General features: G+C 41.2%; 1 protein-coding gene across 1 annotated transcript in view; it reads right to left on the bottom strand.

The window, feature by feature from the left end:
* ctnna3 (catenin alpha 3) overlaps positions 1-21,149 on the bottom strand; it is a 1,079,953-nt gene that overhangs the window by 930,245 nt on the left and 128,559 nt on the right. Inside the window, exon 7 of the mRNA XM_033034268.1 lies at positions 5,983-6,186. Within this exon, the coding sequence (XP_032890159.1) occupies positions 5,983-6,186 (204 nt within the window). The remainder of the gene's footprint in view (positions 1-5,982; positions 6,187-21,149) is intronic.

Here is a 21,149-nt window from a genome sequence, read left to right as displayed (position 1 = left end):
TTCAGGTTCTGGTGAAAGTCGGGAAAGTGCTGATCCCAATTGTAAACTGTCAACAATGTGCAGAACGTAGATGGAGTAAAGTATCAACCAGGGCTGGAGATGCATTGTGCCTCAGCTTAAGGGTCCCCTCACTCATGTCGAGATCTTATGCAGTTGTGGAGTCTCGGAGCACAGCTGCACATTAGTGTTATCAAATTAATTAATCTTTCTGTAACTGTTGCACTCTAGGCCAGTCACAAAAATGCATTTAGTCTGCACACATGTGCTGCAGAATTAGAAGGGCCATTAGGCGAATAAATAAATGTACTCCATTAGGACAACAAGCATGCATCAAAGCCAATACATATAAACTTGATAAAAGCTAGTAAAAGTGTCAGACGAAGATCGCAGAAATAGCTACCTGTTGCACTGCTCACCCAAAGGAATCATAGTTAACAAGTGCAAATGCTAACTTTTACTTCTGAATTTCTCCAATATCCATGTATACAAGTTCTATAAACATGCATTTAACTCCATTCTGTTTCACCAAAAACATGCGTAATGAAGGGGGCAACATGGAAATACTTTGCCAAGGTAGTCATCGCATAAGTTCATAAGTTCACAAGTGATAGGAGCAGAATTAGACCATTCAGCCCATCGGGTCTACTCTGCCATTCAATCATGGCTGGTCTATCTTTCCCTCTCAACCCCATTCTCCTGCCTTCTCCCCATTATCCATGACATCGATACTAATCAAGAATCTATCTATCTCTGCCTTAAAAATATCCATTGACGATCTCCACAGCCTTTTGTAACAATGAATTCCACAGATTCACCACCCTCTGTCTAAATCAGTCTAAAGATGGGGCTCAACACGAAACGTCACCCATTCCTTCTCTCCAGAGATGCTGCCTGACCCGCTGAGTTGCTCCAGCATTTTGTGTCCACCCTCTGACTAAAGTTACACATGACGTGTAACTTCCAGAGTGGATGATATGCCGTCCACGTATCAAATGTTACTGCCAAATGATAAAGCCTATCTGTATTCAGCTTGTTGTCATTTTATTCCCCTCAGTTTAAGTGCCAGAGGTGCACCTGGCCAGCAGTTACACTCAAAGCAACCGCAAAGCATTTGACAGGTCATAGTGACTGCAGTTGAAACTCATTTAAAAAGAGATAATAAGAAAGCTTAAGAATGAATGAAAACTTCTAAAGAATATAAGTCAACAATGAATTACTGAATTATTTTACTTAGTTCATATCAGGCCTGGTCTTCCTGCAAACAGTATATGTTGTAAAATGTCTGGATTCATCAATAGAAACATAGAAAATAGGTGCAGGTTGGCCATTTGCCCCATCGAGCCGGATGATATTATGAGATCTGGACAATCTTCTTCACAAAGTAAATATTTAATAATATTTGAAAGACCCACTTTCACTTCAGTATGTGCTTCTATTTATTCCTGTGCAAATAAAATATATAAAGCATATGCACAAAATAAATAATAATCAATTCCTTACCAAAGAAGCGTCGAAAACTTTAATTTCAGCGCCGATTGTATCATTTGCTTCAGCACATAATATGATTTGTACCAAGCCTGGATCACATTGCCCTGAGGATGTACATGCGGAGTGTGCAACAGTATAACATTTAGCAATTGTGAAATGTATGTTCAGCTCAACGCCGTAAAGACCCTGATACGCTGTGATGTTATGTTGAGAGATTTGTAATTATTAACTATATTAGATGTATAACAAGGTAAGGAAAAATATTGAGATCACTATAACAAATCTCTATCCTATTAGAGACAAATTAATTCAGAATGGATTAATATGAAATAGATGTTTTAATGACAGAACAGGAAGGATTGTATTAAAACACATAATTTTGTGTCCCTTCATTTCATCTATCATTAAAGTAAACTAACATTAGTCATCATCCTACCTTCAGCCAAGAAAAACTCATCTGTATGTACAACCAAAGTGCTCTGTCACCTGGAGGTCACAGTTCAATCCTTTTTCCTCAACTCATCAACACAGGAGAGCATAGCAATTTATCAATGAGGTCCCGAGACCGGCCCACCAAATGACCAAGCCCACAAGATTCTAATGTCAATAAGTAATACATCAATAGATTTTATTGATTTGTTTAGGTATTAACTAGTTTGGTGATGTTAGAGGATGCCCTAAAGTCTTAGGCCAGTTCTTCAGATGTGGCCACCATGCCACCCCCTCATCTTCAACACTTCGCAATATCTAACCATTTATTGTGAAATCTCTTGCTTTGTTTCTCCTCTCCAAAAGCACCATCTCACATTTTCTTTGAAGTGAATTCCAAGTGCTACTTTTTTGGTCTCGTAACCAACAGCCAATTCCTTCCAGTTTATTGTTTTCCTCCTTACTGAAAATTACAACTAATTTTAGCATCATCAACAAAGCACCATAACATGATCCTCATTATTTAAGTCTAATGGCGAGTTCTCACGGTGCGACCTGAAGCAAGATGTCACCCGAGTGAAGTGGTCGTGGTCCAGCACGAGTTCCGCACGATAAAGTGTTCCCACGATAAAGAGTTCCCACGGTACTCGGCAATTCTGTCATTTGTGCGACTGACTTGTCCGTCTCCCGATCTTTCCCGTTAATCGTGAATGAACATCGTGGACTGTAGTGTAGTTAATCACGTGGCACAAATGATGTCACTTTTTTTTCACACGCTATATAAATATCCTCCGTTCGTAGAATTGTCTCATTTGCAGACATGCCTATACAAAGTTGGTTCGAGTACAGGCTGGTTGTTATTTTCATTGACGCGCTGTATGCATTAGCGCAACATGTGCATCGAAAACGCTTGCGTGAAGGCAGAAGGGTGAGATTAATTAAAAAGATAATTAAGAGGAAGTCTCACTGGGTTAAGCCCATGTTTCAACGGAGACCTCAATTAGGACAATATGAGCAACTGCTTAATGTGCTGTGCGAAGAGGATAAAAGTGCATTCAAAAACTTTGTCAGAATTTCACCCGAGCTCTTTAATGAGTTAAAGAATAATTTGGGACCTCATGCATAATTTATTTTATGGCTCTAAAAGAGACATGATTCCCACTTCAAACGAAGAGGGTGTAAAAGCTGTCTGCCACTACTTTTACATTGCAGCTGCAGGGAACAGACAGACTTATAAGATAAATTAAAGGTGACTGCAAAAACAGCACTTTTACATCTGTAGCATTGTATGTTTTAAAATCATGGATAACATTAAATTGTTCTCCTGTACATAAACTAATATATTGTTATAGTTACTCACATGAGCACCGGGGATACTCAGCAGCCTTCGTCTCCAGCAGGTTGCGCTTTCTCTCCCTATTTCTATAATCCTCTCTGGATTTGTCATAGAGAATCTCATTGAATTGGTACCACTCCACCAGTTCACCCTCTTGTTCCCTGTTGAAGTTATATGGCTTTACCTTCTGCCATCTAACCTTTATGTTCTCGTCTGCTGAGAATATTGTGGAGGCAACAGCTACTGGGGAGGCAATCTCAAATCCACCTTGATCACCCTCTCCCTGCTCCAAGGAGCCCACAGGCAGTGGTATCTCTGGCATCTCCTCTTGCCTCTCCACCTGTCTCTCTTGCTGAGTTTCCTCCTCATTTACCTGCATGGCTAAAACTTTCCGACTTTCTTTGACCCCTTTCTTTGCGATTTTCTGAGAGGCATCTCTGCAAGTCTTACTGTGAAAAAGATTCTCAAACAATGACAATTAGGTGGGACGTCCTCGATGGACACATGGTCCATTGGCGATATTGAGACCACCTCTTTTACTCACCTTATGTCCCTTCTGTCCAGCTTCCGGGTTTACCGTTCGCAGGAGTTCCCACGGTATTCGCAAGTGTCATTACGGATATCGCACGGATATCGCACTGGCATCTGCGTCCATACAATGTTGCAACGCTGCTCAAGACACTCTTGGAGAAATTCAAAAATGTTTGAATTTTCTCCCGACCTTACCAAGTCACACGACTACCTGCCGTTAGCGCCACGGAGGTCCTCGGTGGTCCACGAATGCCGTACTGCTATCGCAGAAGGTTCCCACGATGTTAAATCTTGTTAGGTCTTGCTTCAGGTCGCACAATGAGAAAGCCCTTTAAAGCAAAGGACCAATTTGCTGAGTGCAGTGGAACCCCAATTGAGGTTCACTTTGGGTTCCCAACACTGAGACAATTTTGGATTCATCTTTTCCCTTTATGTGCCTTTAGCAATAAGCTGGCAACTCATGACCTTGTTCTTCCAACCACCCAATTCATGTATGCTCATCCTTTTTGTCTATCATAATGACATTACGTCATTTGAGCAGCATTCAGAGGTCTGGAGCATTGATCAAGAGACATGAATTCAGATCCCATCAATGCAGCTGAGGAAATTAACATTCAACTAATTACATAAAGCTGTAGTTGGGACAATAAAAGCTAGTCTCAAACTTTTAATACATCAGAATGTTGTAGAAATCCATTTGGTTGTTTAATGCCTCTGAGGAAAGAGAAATCTGCCATTTTCAAGGCAATTAACAGCGGGTATTAATTAATAGGTTTGCTCACAACATCCACATTCTTTAAATGAATACATCTCCGGTTTCCTCTGTCTCCTCAGAAGCCAATGGCTGTTTCAATACCAGATTGCTGACTCTCAGTCAAGTAACTTAATTCTCCAACAATGAATTTCAGGCAGTGCTGCTAAAGCACAATTTCTGAACACTATCATAACTTTTCTCCAGGCTGATTGCAGTAGTGGCCTGGCACTTTCATTCTTGGTGACAACAGGACAATCCTACAAGGGCTAGCATCCTTCAGTCCAAATGATCTTTTTTTACTGCAGACCTCGAAGTATCAAAAGCACATCCCACTTAGTCCCAGCTCTCATTAAGACAGATGACAAACGAGCCACAAGTGCAAAGTTGGGTAAATAAGCTTAATCATTTTCATGATGCCATCCAGTATTTCCTACACTGTGGTGATGCTCACTACAGCTTAAATTCAATCTCCACAGCTGCAGTAATGATGCCATCTGCCATCTCTCCAGGACGCCAGCCACTGTGGCACCAATTATTCCAATTAATGGCAACTGGGTTAAGTGTTTAGCAGTTAGAAAGGTAACCATTGATAGTGCTGTTACAAATTTAATCAGCATTTCCATTGGAGGCATTCACACATTTGGTATCCCACAGGAATACTAAGGCACTTCACTCAGACCTGGACTTCAACACACTCCTGACCATTCACAGGGATTTGTTAACAACTCACTTCTAATCTCTTTGATTTGAACGTATGTACACTATTTTCCCAGCTCTTTTCTTTCCATTACCATAACTTGTGATAATTTGGCACTCAAAACCTCAGCAATATTTGTAAGGCAATTATTTTCCGACTCGTGTGAACACAGTGAGGCAAGGGTTTGGAAAGCTTGTTCTTGGCACTGTTTATTGGATGATGGCCAAATCAGAACTTTGAAACATTGCGGCACATTCATGGGTTCAGACATCATACATAGAATTACATTACCTGTTCCTCGAAATTCTGTATTCTTATTTTATTTTCCAGAGATGGAAAATGCAGGGGTGAATTTTTCGATGCGGCATATACCATTTACAGACCATGAAGTTTGGAATCCCGAGACACGAGGATCTAGTTTCCTCCCTCCACCCTCCCCTAATAGTAAAATATAACTGCTCATCGCAGCACTAACATAGCATTATGTCACAAACTAATGTTTTGCATTCCTTTCACAGACTCAGTGGAAAATATATACCACTACTCTCAATTAAAATGTCTAATCACTGTAAGGGCTATTACCCTTCTCATGATTAGTTGATACATTTTTGAACAGTAGCTTCATTAAACAACTGAAGTTTTCATATTCTCAGAATATTTCTGAACATCACTGCTAATAAAAACTAATGCAACTCCAACACGGATAATCACTTTATAAAGAATAAGCAAGAGAATGTAATAACTCACGTTACTCATATATTCCAACAGTAGGGATTGAAGTGCCTGGCGCACTGCGTTGCACTCTGTTATTATGTGCTCACGGTGATGGTCACGTGTGCAGGAAGAGTCTGCCATCCAAGCAGCTTCACTGACAATACCTTCCAGTCTCTTCTCCAGCAAAGGCCTTAGTTTGTCTTCATGGACTGCAAGGGGGTCAATGACTATGGCATTCTGCAAATGAGAAGAAAACTCTAATGAGTGTGATTAAAGGTCCTCGTTATAGTTAGTATTATGATAGCCGGTAACACCTAACATTATAGAGAAAGAACGTGCAATTATAAAATGTCTTTCACATTCTCAGATTCCCCCAAAGGCCTTTACAGCCAATTAAATGAAGTTTAATTATTGCCGCAGGATGGGAATGGTGATAACCAAAGTCGCATATTTAGTAAAGAGGTGAATAGTCAGATAATGGGGGGGAAATTGTATAATGCCAGAAAATATGTACAGTACTCGGATTGGAATGCACGATTCACACATCCCTCTCCAACCCATTATAGGGCAGGCACAAAAAACTGGGATTCTCACCACATTGTTATGATGTGATACAACATGCAACAACTACACTGCTTCTTAGCAGCATATATCCAACTGGAGTAATCTCATGAGAAGTATGCACCAGCTGCCAAGCACCATCTATATCATACACAACAAACCTCGTGTTTAACAGCAGGCAGAGCCTTTGAACGGACCCATTGTAGACTAATGTAACATTCTACCTGAAGGCACAGCCAAATTCTCTAACAATAACAATCAAATAAATTTGGATGTCCACTTCATTTTTCAATTAAATTATCAAAGAATCTTGCAAGTTATTATAAAACCCACTGAACAACATATTCCTTGTTGTTAATTCCAAGGCTCCTATTTGGCCGAGTCTGTGTCATCAGCTTTCTACTTTGGGCACTTTGGTTGTACACACATTAACTTATCCTGCTTGCCAAAATAGTGCCAGCTGCCAAAAATTGTTATTATTTCTTTTTAAATCTTTGGTTTCCTCCCACACTCCAAAGACGGACAGGTTTGTGGGATAATTGGATTGGTATGAATGTAAAATATTGTCCCTACTGTGCGCAGAGTAGTGTTAATGTGCGGGGATCGCTGGTCGGTGCAGCCTCGGTAGGCCGACGGGCCTGTTTCCACACTGTATCTCTAAACTAAACTCAACTAAAAACCATCATGACTTGAAGTCACATGCTACAACTGTGACACAGCTGACACTGTAACATTAAGAAGTGGAAGATCTCAGCAATTAGTTTTTAACATGGGAAAAGTTAGACATTAGCCAAAATTAACCAATCATTCATGGGGTTCATGGAGGGATTTCTAATGGTCTATTTCACATTTGCCTCCAAACAAACCTGCCCCCATGAAATGAAACCAAATTGTGTTCTGCATGCTAAGCATGTTATTTTAGATGCAACTTTCCTATTATTGTGAGGTATCAATAGGGAATGGTTTTCATGAAAAAGTGTGCAGCGGTTCAATGAAAATCTGCTGGAGATACATCAGGTTGGGTATTGCAGTCTGATTAAAGGCAAACAGCAATCTGCCAGGATTAATCACATGCTTGATGGACAGTCTGACAGCTGGAATACTCAATAAACCAGGTGCTACTTACAGTAAGCCTGCAGGCGCTTAAAATGGAGGCGCAATTTTCAAGAAAATGAACTATTGAACACAGTCATGCAGAACAAGAGAATGTGGAAGAAGGTCTACTTTCCCTTGAGTGAGCAGCAGCTCCCTCATTAAATTACCTCGTAGCAACACAGACAAGATAGTGAACAATTTGATGCCAGCAGCATTGTTCAGAGATCAGGGTTGCAGTGCAGAGAGAACTTACATTATCTCACCAGGATTACCAATGCAAGACTCCGTTCTACGTTTCGCTAAATTGCCCTTTATTACAATTTCAAACTTTCCCTCTCATTTAAAAAAGATATATTAACCTTGGCAGAAATGCAGAGCAGATTCACCAGAATATTTCCAGGCCATTAAGCGTTAGATTGTGAGGATTGATTACGTGCACAGAGTTATGTCGCTGGTTTTCACTATACGAAAGATTGATTTGATTGAACTTGGTCGGAATTTAAGAGGATAAATTGATAGTCATTCTCTGAGAAGGGAGTACATAGAACGAGCGAACAAAGCTTGTTTCCTCTAGCTAGACACATCAGAATCAGTTGGCACAGTGTCAGGAGAAGATCTTGTTTCATATCTCCAAATGACATGGGAGGCCATTAGGCCCATCAAGCATAAGCAGTATCTCAGATGGACTCAAAAAGCTGGAGTGTCAGCTCTGGAGAGAAGGAATGGGTGATGTTTCGGTTTGAGATCAATCTGAAGAAGGGTCACGACCCGAAAGGTCACCCATTCCTTCACTCCAGAGATGCTGCCTGTCCCGCTGAGTTACTCCAGCTTTTTGTGTTTACCTTCCCCCTTACACAGCTTGGTTTGAAATAAACGTGACACATCTTTTTCTCTCAGCCTGCATGTACACCGTCAACAGGTGTCCTAAATTTTCTGAGGCGCAACTTTCATCATTGTTCAACTTCTGTCAAGGAGAAGCTATACTTCACCCTCGTTAGACCTCATTTGGACTACGCAGTTGCAGCATGGGACCCATACACAAATAAAAATATTTCTTCCATCGAACGTGCCCAAAGACAGGCAGCTCGATTTGTTACTAACACCTATGAGAGAGAAGTGAGTGTTACCAAACTTCTGAATTCTCTGGGGTGGAACCCTCTCCAAGACAGACGTGAAGCTCACCGTTTGACCTGTTTTTACAAAATGTTAAATGGTCAGCTCGACATAGATTACAAGACCTACACCAAACCCAAACCAATTAGGAGCAGACGAGGGCATTCGATCCAATTTGTGATTCCAGCTACAAAGACAAATGTGTACAGCAATTCGTTCTTCCCCCGCACAATTAAAGCATGGAATCATCTCCACCCTACTATAGTTACCCAACCAGATGCAACTAAATTTAAGGTATATCTTTCTTCCCAATAACCCTTTCTGGCTTAAGTCCTCCCTCCACCACCTCCAGTTTAAATTCCATTTGGAATATTTTGGAGGACCAAGAAACCAAGAACCAAGAACACTAAAAAGGATACGTGCAAGCCGAAAGAGAAACCAGTGCCATTACTGTATAGTAAGCTACAGGTCCATGGATAGGAAAGGTTTGGAGGGATATGGACCAAATGCAGGCAAATAGGAATAGCTCAGCTAGGACCTCTTGGTTGGCATTGACAGGTTGTGCTGAATGGGCTGCTTCTTGCTGTATACCACGGTATGACTATATGACAACTTCAGAACTGCCTCCACTTCTTGGTCACTGTTGCTGCTGCTGCTTCTCATCGGGAGCATCATGGTAAACTGCCCCTCACATCTTCACACTCCTTTCACAGGGCACAAGCTGAACTATGTAAAATTAACCCTCTTCCATCAACAGTCTTCTGTTGTCCTGCCGCTGATTTGCCATTCCTTACTTTTCCCATTATTACACCCATATTTTTGATGAATCTGGACGACAGCCAAAGAGGAGAAGCCTTTCACAAATACAAGAATTGGTAAAGGCCAACTTAAAATAAGCGTTGGAAGTGGCAGAGTTTGGGCACAACAAGTTGAAAATACAAGTTAAAAAGATGCTGGAAATGCTCAAAGCAGAGCAAATATTTCAAGTTAATGACCTTTCATCTGGTTTGAGCATGAAGCGTATGCAGCATTTTTTATTACTAAATAGAAGGAAGGAAGAAGGATTTACAACTTTCTGACTCAGCAGTGAGTGTGCTTTTGTTGAGTCAAGGCTAATATTTCAGCCTACTTGTGGAATCCTTTCCATTCCTGGTACTCTGTTAAACCAGAGTCAAAGCCCTGTCCCACGGTACGAGTTCATTCCAAGAGCTCTCCCGAGTTTAAAAAAAATCAAAATCGTGGTAAGCAAGGGGAATGAATGTAGCGGGTACGTCAGAGCTCGGGGACGTCTCTTAGCGGCTCATAACGCTAACGGCAGGCACTCGGGAAGACTCGCTAACGGCAGGTAAGCACGGGAAGACTCGTGAAGATTTTTCAACATGTTGAAAAATGTCCACGAGAGCCCAGAGTACCGATGAGTGGCCATTGCCGTAAATCTCCGAGTTCGAATCATGGCAAACTCGGGAGAGCTCTTGGAATGAACTCGTACCGTGGGACAGGGCTATCAGTGTTGAAAGAACTTGCTGCCAAACATTAGCTGGAGAAACCTCTCAGCCCCCAAACTACTATGAACAGAAAGTCATATCTTTCAAAAAAATTGATTATATTTATGAATATATAACATATATAAATCATGGCATGAACCTGGATTAATTATACCTTGAAATCCAAACCATTTTCCAAACCTAAATAATAAAGTTCACCATGGAAACTCATTGATTATTAAACAGGGGTATCATTTTGTTATGGTTCCATTCAAAATAATTTCATCTATTAACAAGATTGATTGAGTGATAGATTTCAAGTGAAATATATTTCAACAACATTGCTGCTAATCGAAAGCCTTACTATTTTTCTTATTTAATTTCTGAGCTGTGTACTTACAACACAAGATTAAATTTCCTTTCTTTCTTAAAACATGGAAACGTTTCATTTCACAGTTTAATGGCATCTCCACCTTTCTGTCAGTGTAACTATGTGCAAATCAAAGGCAAGCAGGGCCTTTAAAGGGAAACATACAGACAAAACAGACACAGGCACAAAATGCTGAAGTTACTCAGTGAGTCAGGCAGCATCTCTGGAGGGCATGGATAAGTGATGTTTCGGGTCGGGACCCCTCTTCAGAATCACAGAAGGGGAGCAGTGAGAGAGGGTCTCACAGTACTTCTATCGGAGAGAGGAGAACTTGAAAGTGGATATACCTTGAGGGAATTTCACAGCGAAGCAGTAAATGTAGAACTATACGGAACTATAGATGCTGGTTTACAAAAAGCAAAGTGCTGGAGTATCTCAGTGGGTGAGACTGCATCTCTTGAGGACATGGATAGGTGACGTTTCGGGTCGGGACTGTTCTTCAGAATCACAGAGCAACTCTCAGCAAGTTCTGGGTCACAATGGCTCATGAAAGTGCCATCAATGCGATTATTTTTTTTTACTTCTAATAATATTTGAGTAAATAGTGAATGCAAACACAACCAGGACACTAGTGCGACAGAAGACACACCTGCAGGTACAGGATTCCACAATGATCCTGAAATAGACCAGAGGAAGGACAGCTCGTGCGCAGAATGTGTTTTATCTCATACTAGAGTGCTCAGTGCTGACACTATGTGCATGAAATGGGGAAAAAAGCGAAAGTACGAGTATTTATGATGTTTAGTTAAGATAGACACAAAATGCTGGAGTAACTCAGCGGGTCAGGCAGCATCTCTGGAGAAAAGGAATGGGTGACATTTAGGGTTGAGACCCTTCTTCAGGGTTATGCCCCTGTCCCACTTAGGAAACCTGAACGGAAACCTCTGGAGACTTTGCGCCCACCCAAGGTTTCTGTGCGGTTCCCAGAGGTTGCAGGTGGTTGCCGGAGGTTGCAGGTAGTGGAAGCAGGTAGGGAGACTGACAAAAACCTCCGGGAACCGCACGGAAACCTTGGGTGGGCGCAAAGTCTCCAGAGGTTTCCGTTCAGGTTTCCTAAGTGGGACAGGGGCATTACTGTTTATACAGAGGGATGTTCTGTGCTCTGATGTGACACATTACCTTATGTATCTCATGTCTATCTTAGATTAAATATCAGGCAACCACAAAGCTTCTTATTCAACCCCTCTTTTCTCTGCCTGTACCTGGGCTGTCATCAGTTTGGTTTAATTATTGCACTTCAGAGATAAGTGATGATTTGTGATGTGCCAGATCTAACAGCTTGCCAGGAATCATCTTGCTCATTTTACCCAGAACAGAATTCTAGGTAAGAAAAGGCAGGAACTGCAAATCCTGCACTTGTTGGTTGAGCTCACTGTAGCCTCTTTCAAGCACAAGCTAATGAATTGTAATTCCCACTTGAGTATTTACTCCTTACACTGTTTCTAGGCACTGCAGATTTTTTTAAGCAATATAAATTATGTCAGTTTGTATTTTCAATGAATAATACAAAATGTTGTTTTCCTTTCAAAACTATGCAGCTGACGAAAACAAATGGCTTAAATATGTGGAATGATTTGAATAGAGTTCTTCATAACCAATATGAGCGGGGACGATTATCAAGGCAAACAAGGGTAGTTTTGTTTTTAGAGATATAGCATGGAAACAGGCCCTTCGACCCACCATCAATCACCTGTTCACACTAGTTCTCGATTTGAAATGACACCCATTCCTTCTCTCCAGAGATGCTGCCTGTCCCACTGAGTTACTCCAGCATTTTGTGTCTATCTTCGGTGTAAAGCAGCATCCGCAGTCCCTTCCTATACACTCACTTTCTAATCCACTCCCCACACAATAGTGGCATTTTACAGTGGCCAATTAACCCACAAACCGCATATCTTTGGGATGTGGGAGGAATCCTGAGCACCCGGCAGTAAACCCACGTGGTGACAGGGAAAAAGTGCAAACTCCACACAGACAGCACCCGAGGTCAGGATCAACCTGGGTCTCTAGCGTTATGTGCTGCTAATGAGTCAGAATACACAAACATTTGGACAACATTTTCAGATATATTGGGGTTAGGTAAAAGGGCTTCGGTTCAGCACTGTGAAGGACAAATATAGTTCATAGTAAATAGTCAATTGGCCATTAGAGATTCTTGGGAAGAGGGAAGGATAATTAAAACCAGGACATCGATCATTCAGCAGAGAAATACCCGAATCCTTTAATGAGACTGGAGAATCTTTTTTCATCTAAATGAGCAACATTAAGGTTATCTGAGCAATCACATCTTCTCAGCACCCAGCTTTTGTTTCCTGGCCCTTTTCCACTTGCTGCTCAGATGGGATTAAAAATGATATTATAGTTAGTTTGTTCACCATGTAAAGCTGGTGGGAAAATGAACTGTGAAGTCTAGACAAAGTGTGTGCAACAGGATATGAGAGTGGGCATGGAGATGTCAGAAGGATTATTATATGAAAAAATGGAGGTCACTTTGGTAGAAAGAAAGGCAAACACAATATTATTAAACTAAGAAATGTTGGTTTGCAGATAAATCTATACATGCTGATTCATGAAGGACAGAAAAGAGGATTTTCCTTTTGCACAGCTGTTTGCAAATCTTTGCAATTCACTATCACTGAAGCCTGGGAATGCTGAGTCAGTCAAGGATAATACAGAATCCTTGATTTTCAGGTAGTCAAGAGATAGAGCTTCAGAAGAATGAGAAAATTCCACATAGACAGTACCCAATGTCAGAATCGAACCCAGGTCTCTGGTGCCTTGAGGCAGCAGCTCCACCATCTGTGCCATTGTGCACCCCCTTAGATTGTGGCTGGGTTGAAGAGGTTCTGACAAATGCACTGCATTAGAAGCTGTCATGAGATTGTACAGAATATTCCTCAATCTTGTGCTCTACTGGGTTGTGAATGGCAAGAGACCAGGTTTTGGAAATTCAGGCACTGCTCTGTAACCCTTTCTCCCACACGCTTTCCTTTCAAGCCGCTTCCCCCAATTGGTGGTCGGAAGGGCAAACTTTGTAAAAGTGAAATGTAGATTTCCTGCTTTAAAGGCACAATTCCAGTGCTTACCTAAAGCACGCAGCTCTGAAAACAATCAAAGCACCGTACAAAAACTGTTTCAAAAAACAGCTTAACACTTTTCTCATTTTCTATTCTCTTATGTTCTGTTAGTTCAAACAGTTTGTCCCAAAATAGTAACAGCAATTTCATATTAACATTGCCACAGGCTAAGGGAACAGGTTTTATCTCCATAAAATCGTTGGCAATTTACTGATCCAGCTTGGATTTGTTTGTTAAACTGATACCAGACAGCTTTCTGCATTCACAGTGCAACCAAATACCAAAGATAGACACTAAATGCTGGAGTAACTCAGCGAGATGTGCAGCACCTCTGGATAGAAGGAATGGGTGACGTTTTGGGTCGAGACCCTTCTTCAGAGAGTCAGTGGAGAAGGAGACACAGACATAAGGGTGAAGTGTGTGAATGTGAGATCAAAAGGGATGAGAATCAAGGAGGAAGTAGAATCAAGGGAAATGTGGAATAGATCATTGTTAGCTAGGAGCAGGTGACAACAAAGTAAACAGAGATGAAATACAATCTGGGTCAAGTCCGACTGGTTGCAGAACTGGGAAGGGGGAGGGATGGAGAGAGAGGGAAAGCAAGTTAGAGAAGTCAATTACCAAATACCAAACACAGGCACATGACGAACTTTCATGATTTCTTAAAGCATGAGGTTTCTTAACGAGACCTATCATGATTCTGACTGAAGAAGGGTTTCGACCCGAAACGTTGCCCATTTCCTTCACTCCATAGATGTTGCCACACCCGCTGAGTTTCTCCAGCATTTTTGTCTACCTTCGATTTTCCAGCATCTGCAGTTCCTTCCCCTCAGCCATCAGGCTATTAAACCTGGCTCGGACAAAACTCTGATTATTACCAACCACTTTCTGTTATTTGCACTATCAGTTTATTTATTCATGTGTGTATATATTTATATCATGGTATGTGGACACATTTATCTGTTTTGTAGTAAATGCCTACTATTTTCTGTGTGCTTAAGCAAAGCAAGAATTTCATTGTCCTATACAGGGACACATGACAATAAACTCACTTGAACTTGAACTTGAACAACTATCACGATTCTCTTTGGAATCAACAAAGTGACCACAATTCAACAAACACCACAACCTATTCATGAACAACACTTTTTGGAAGGAAAATACATTTCCTGGAACTTCACTCAGGGGCAGTGGGGGAGCAGGCAGTAATTACAGAAGGTATGATGAGATGTGGAAAGAAAGGAGGAAGACTATTGGGCTAAAATCTGAGGGATGATAGAAAAATGCTGCATTAAGGTTGTACCATGAGGTGGGTTCCAACCAGTTTTGGTCAAGAACACGAGCAGCAAAATTCTATCACGCGTTAAGCCCCAAGGAATTTTTGCAATACACCATTTTCATGCATCTGCTAAGCACAGAGGTCTTTCTTCTGTCACGAAGCTAGTGGAGGAAGTTAGTTTAGCTTCCAATTATGATGGGAGGAGGCGTCGGAAATAATCATGGGGATAAAGAAAGGATTGTGGTGGTAAAGCTGGGATGGGTGAAAGGGAAGGAAGCATCAAGTTGAAGACTGGGAGGGCGGTGGGCGTCAGAGAGGCAGTAACCCATAGAATTCTTAAATCTATTTAACGAATGAATGCAGAGGCAGAAAAATAATGAAAGACATGAAAATGGAATAAGCCACAAGAAATATTTCAAACAGTGATGATAGAGCTCATAAGAAATATGAGTTGTTCAAAGATTGAAGAAGAAATGGTAAACTGAAACTAGAACAAAAAGCATAAACTGTGTAAAGAGACATTTTGGAGTGAACGACAAATAGGAATATGAGGGGTTAGGAGAGGAATATGAATCTGGGAAAGAAGTAGGACAATGGATTGCTAGTTGGTTGCAAAAAAGATATGCTGTGTTATAATGCTATGTTACAGTATGTTTAATACTACAGTAAGGGGGGACATGTTCCAGCATATAAAACTTTGGTTAGAACAAGAGAAGTGATGCCTAGTGAAATGTTTTACAAAAACGATCTGGAAACTTTACCGAAGTAAACACAGCCTTGCCCTTGAAATGAGGAGCATACCAATCAACACAAGTTGAATAGGAATGGGCTGAGGTGTGTACCAACAGCAAATTTTGTAACTAAACAGTTTGATAGGATAACCATGGAGAAAATATCTCCATTTGCCTCCCAGAGTCACAATCATAAGATAACTATTAATAAATCCAATGATGAATTCAAGAGTAACTTATTTACGCAAAGAAGAGGAAGAAATGAAACCAGTTTCAAAAAATAATGTTGAGAGAAATAGCTTTAGTACATTTAAAGGGAACTAGGGAACTTAAGGCTACCTGAGATAAATAAAAGGGACAGTGAGTTACATGGAGGATGAGAAGGGGCTTGTAAGATCTGCCACGGACAGCAGAAACAGATTACGGAAGAGCATTTAACACAACCTAGCAGGAATGAATGTCCCCCTGAAAACATCAAACATTAGAATCATGATGTGAAAGAGTAGCCACTAAATAATATTTTTCACTCGTGTTACCTGATGTGGTGTGTTCTCAGTTATCTCTGTTGCTGTCCATGAAAGAGCATTTCGAGGAGTGAAATTTCATGTGGACCCTGCATACTTATACGTGTAGGAAGGAACTGCAGATGCTGGTTTACACCAAAGATGGACACAAAATGCTGGAGTAACTCAACGGGACAGGCAGCATCTCTGGAGAGAAGGACTGGTTGGATCGAGACCTTTCTTCAGACTTAAAAAAAAATAAACCGGTGGAGTCCAAGAGGAGGGGGACTGGTTGAAACGGGAGAAGGGGGTCATCACTGGGTGTTGAGGCAAAAATTAACTTCTCATCAATATTACCCTATTTCTGTCAACTAAAAATGCCTAGTTAAATAAGATATATATCGAGGTTAAATTTTAAGATTGCTGAGAATTGTGGTAATCATGATTTGTCCCAAACTGACAACACATTTTTGGTCTATAAAGTTAATAGTAATGCTATCAACTACTGCTTGATTTGCATTTCTTAAAGATGCAAAATTTCAAGTTTAATGATGCAGCCTTCCTCTCGTTTGGCAGATCTAAAAGCAGTTTAATCATCTGCCGTTTTGTGATTAATATGAGGAATATTTGAAGCAGTTTAACTCAATTGTTTATGAAAAAAACACCTGCTGCCTTAAATTGTTTTCCTGCATTCATACACTATTTTAGTGCTGCACTGAATTGGGATTACAGATACTAAGAATATATTATTAAATTATGAAATTAGTTTACTAATAACTAGTCATTTAAACTATCTATATACTTAGTGGGTATACAACCTGACAGTTAGGCTACAGTGCGGATGGAGATACAATATGGAAAAAAATCACATCTCTGTCAAGGTAAGAGATTTGCAAAAAGTTTCCCCCAACTCCCTCCCCCACTCCCCACATAAAACAAGCAAACTACACTAAAAACATACATTTAACACATACAAAAAAAAACTACGAAGAAGAAGAAAGGGACAGACACTGTTGGCGAGGCAGTCATTGCTGGTGCCATCCGTTGGTCATTAAGGCAGGTCATTTACACCGGTAGATGGATGAAATAGGTTTCGAGGGATATGGGCCAAACGCAGGCAGATGGTACTAGTGTAAATGGGCCATGTTGGTCATTGTGGGCAGGTTGGGCCAAAGGGCCTGTTTCCACGCTGTATGACTCTGTGATTGTTTCAGCCTTTTCTTGTCACACATAACCTATTTCTTCCTGTTCTGATTATCCTTTCTCCCCCTCCACCCTTCCCACGTGCATCCATACTACCACTTTAATAGTTTCTAGCTCCCAACTATTTTCACCATGGACATTCAATCCCTCTGAAACTTCATCACACACCAGGTTGAGATCCAATCTCTTCTTTCACGAACGTTGGACGAATCAGTGCCCCTCCACCATATTCCACTAACGTATATTCCACGTAAATCTCTATCGGAATATGTAAAAATGTCACTGTTAGCATGTCGTTTTTTCCAGGAGATGTGAAACGCACACGAACATCACACAAATAAATACATCCAAGATCTGAGTTTTATAAGTATAAAGATAGTATTACAGCATGCCCTTCAACCCTCTCAACCACGTCAACTAAGATGCCCAGTCTCATTTGCCCATATTTGGCCTATATCCATCCAAACCTTTCCTATCCATGTACCTGTCCAAGTGCATTTTAAATGTTTAATTGTATATGCTGCGCAAGTGGGCCGAGGAATGGTTAATGGAGTTTAATGCAGATAAATGTGCGATGTTGCATTTTGGGAAGTCAAACCGAGGCAGGATATTCACAGATATTTACCCCAGGGGGAGAGCAGTGAAGGTTGCAGTGCAGTGCAGTCAACTCCCTGGGAGGTGTTGTAGAACAGAGGGAACTAGGACTACAGGTTCATAGTTCCCTGAAAGGCTTTTGGTACATTGGCCTTCATCATTCAGGATATCGAGTATAGAAGTTGGGACATTACGTACAAGGCATTGTTGATGCCACATTTGGAGTATTGTGTCCAGTTTTGATCACCCTGCTAGAGGAAGAATGTCATTATGATGGAAAGAGTACAGAGAAGATTTACGAGGATTTTGCCAGGACTGAAGGGTCTGAGCTACAGAAAAAAAGTTTGGCATGCTAGGACTTTTGCCCTTGGAGCCCAAGAGGCTGAGAGGTGATCTTATAGAGGTGTATAAAATCATGAGGGGGATAGATACGGTAAATGCCCAGAATCTCTTACCCAGGCTAGGAGAATCAAGAACCAGAGATTTAATGTGAGAGGGACAAAATTTAATAAGAACCCAAGGGGCAACATTTTCACTTAGTTGGGTACATGGAACAAGTTGCCAGAGGAGGTAGCAGGGGCAGGGATATAACAGCATTTAAACGATACTGATACTAATGGAAAGGTTTGGTGGGAAATGGACCAAATGTCGGCAAATGGGACCATCTTAGATGGGGCATCTTAATTGGCATAGCCGAGTTGGGCCGTAGGGCCTGTTTCCTTGCTATATGACTATGACCTCCACTCCGCACTGGACCACTTGGACAACAAAAACTCATATGTCAGGCTGTTATTCATTGATTACAGCTCGGCATTTAACACAATCATCCCCTCCAAACTGGTTACCAAACTCGCAGAACTGGGTCTCTGCGCATCCCTCTGCAACTGGATCCTCGACTTCCTCGTCCACAGACCACAGTCTGTTCGTATTGGTGGAAATGTGTCAGCCTCAATAACAATCAGCACGGGAGCACCTCAAGGCTGCGTGCTCAGCCCCCTGCTGTACTCACTCTATACCCATGACTGCGTAGCGAACCACAGTGTGAACTCCATCATCAAGTTCGCTGACGACACCACTATTGTGGGGCGTATCACTGATGGGGATGAGTCAGAGTACAGAAGAGAGATCGAGCAAATGTCCATATGGTGCCAGCGCAATAACCTGGCCCTCAACACCAGCAAAACCAAGGAACTGATTGTGGACTTTGGAAGGAGTAGGAGGGGGACCCACAACCCCATTTATATCAACGGGTCGATGGTTGAAAGGGTCAAGAACTTCAAATTCTTGGGCGTGCACATCTCTGAAGATCTTTCCTGGTCCGAGAACACTAACGCAATTGCCAAAAAAGCTCATCAGCGCCTCTACTTCCTGAGAAGATTACGGAGAGTCAGATTGTCAAGGAAGACTCTCTCTAACTTCTACAGGTGCACAGTCGAGAGCATGCTGACCGGTTGCATCGTGGCTTGGTTCGGCAATTTGAGCGCCCTGGAGAGGAAAAGACTACAAAAAGTAGTAAACACTGCCCAGTCCATCATCGGCTCTGACCTTCCTTCCATCGAGGGGATTTATCGCAGTCGCTGCCTCAAAAAGGCTGGCAGTATCATCAAAGACCCACACCATCCTGGCCACACACTCATCTCCCTGCTACCTTCAGGTAGAAGGTACAGGAGCCTGAAGACTGCAACAACCAGGTTCAGGAATAGCTACTTCCCCTCAGCCATCAGGCTATTAAACCTGGCTCGGACAAAACTCTGATTATTAGCAACCACTTTCTGTTATTTGCACTACCAGTTTATTTATTCATGTGTGTATATATTTATATCATGGTATATGGACACATTTATCTGTTTTGTAGTAAATGCCTACTATTTTCAGTGTGCTTAAGCAAAGCAAGAATTTCATTGTCCTATACAGGGACACATGACAATAAACTCACTTGAACTTGAACTTGACACCACTCCACTCAATTACTCTTCACATGGCAAATATTCAAACTGGTTGAGAGAACCTTCACTGCACTCCTTCTAGCATAAATATCTTTTTTTTTTAAAGAAACCAAAATTGTACCAATACTCAATATGAGGTTTCACCAAAGCCCTAGTTAACTGTGCTAAGAGATTTTCTCTTCCATATTCAAATTCTCTCCTACAATGATGCAATGCACCATTTCACTTCCTCTTTGCTTATTCACCTGCGTATTGGCTTTCAGTGATATATGTAGAGATCTGCTTTGTGCGCCAAGAATTCCCAATGTCTCTCCACCTAAAAATTATTCTGCTTTTCTATTCTGTGCACCACAGAGGATCCAGGGTGAGCTGCAATTGGATATAAAATTGGCTTGCAGGTAGGAGACAGAACACAACAGTGGAAAGTTGTTATTCAGACTGGGTGGCTATAATAAGTGATGTGTTATAGGGAGACATTTTTTCACATTATATTCCTTCTCCCAATTCCTTCCAAAATTCTAACCTTTCCTAGTTCTGTTGAAAAGGCATTGACCTGAATGATTTAGCATTGAACTTCTCCACGTTCACCTAACCCGCTGGGTATTTACATCATTTTCTGTTTTCCTTTCGGGCAATTGCTATTATTCGTTGTCCGAGCACAAACATGGATGTTAAACTGAAACTAATGCAACATTCTTTGCACATGGTAACCAGAATATGGGAGATTTTATGCACCGATATTAGAAAAATAATCTAAAATCGGAATACCACTCGCGCAATAAGACGTTACTTTGGAGATGGAAATAAGCCATCTTGGCGATGGCTTCAACGTGGTATTTGTAACTGAGTTCAAGATCAAGTCAGATTATATCCCAGTTGTCTGATCAGTTTGGAATGGAGATGGAGAACAAAAATACAAGTGAGTAGTATATCACAAAGAATTAAACAGAGTGGTTTCTGTTTTTTTCACTTCCAATGGAAATAAAACAGGGAGTAGCAATAGTTTCTGGTTGATATGGTTAACCCAAGCTTTAAACCCAAATTCACACTTCACTGGCATATCAGGGTCAAACTCAATTTTGGAACCAGTAATTTGGCCACAAAGCATCCTCGAAATTCCAGATGGTTTCTGATGGATTTTGTTTTGTTTAGTTTTCATTGGGCTATTGCAATCAGTAAGGCTT

This window comes from Amblyraja radiata, chromosome 15 (assembly GCF_010909765.2).
Source record: "Amblyraja radiata isolate CabotCenter1 chromosome 15, sAmbRad1.1.pri, whole genome shotgun sequence".
In the NCBI taxonomy this organism is placed as follows: domain Eukaryota; kingdom Metazoa; phylum Chordata; class Chondrichthyes; order Rajiformes; family Rajidae; genus Amblyraja; species Amblyraja radiata.
Note: the sequence above shows the minus strand (reverse complement) of the source record. Positions and strands in the feature narration are given on the sequence as shown.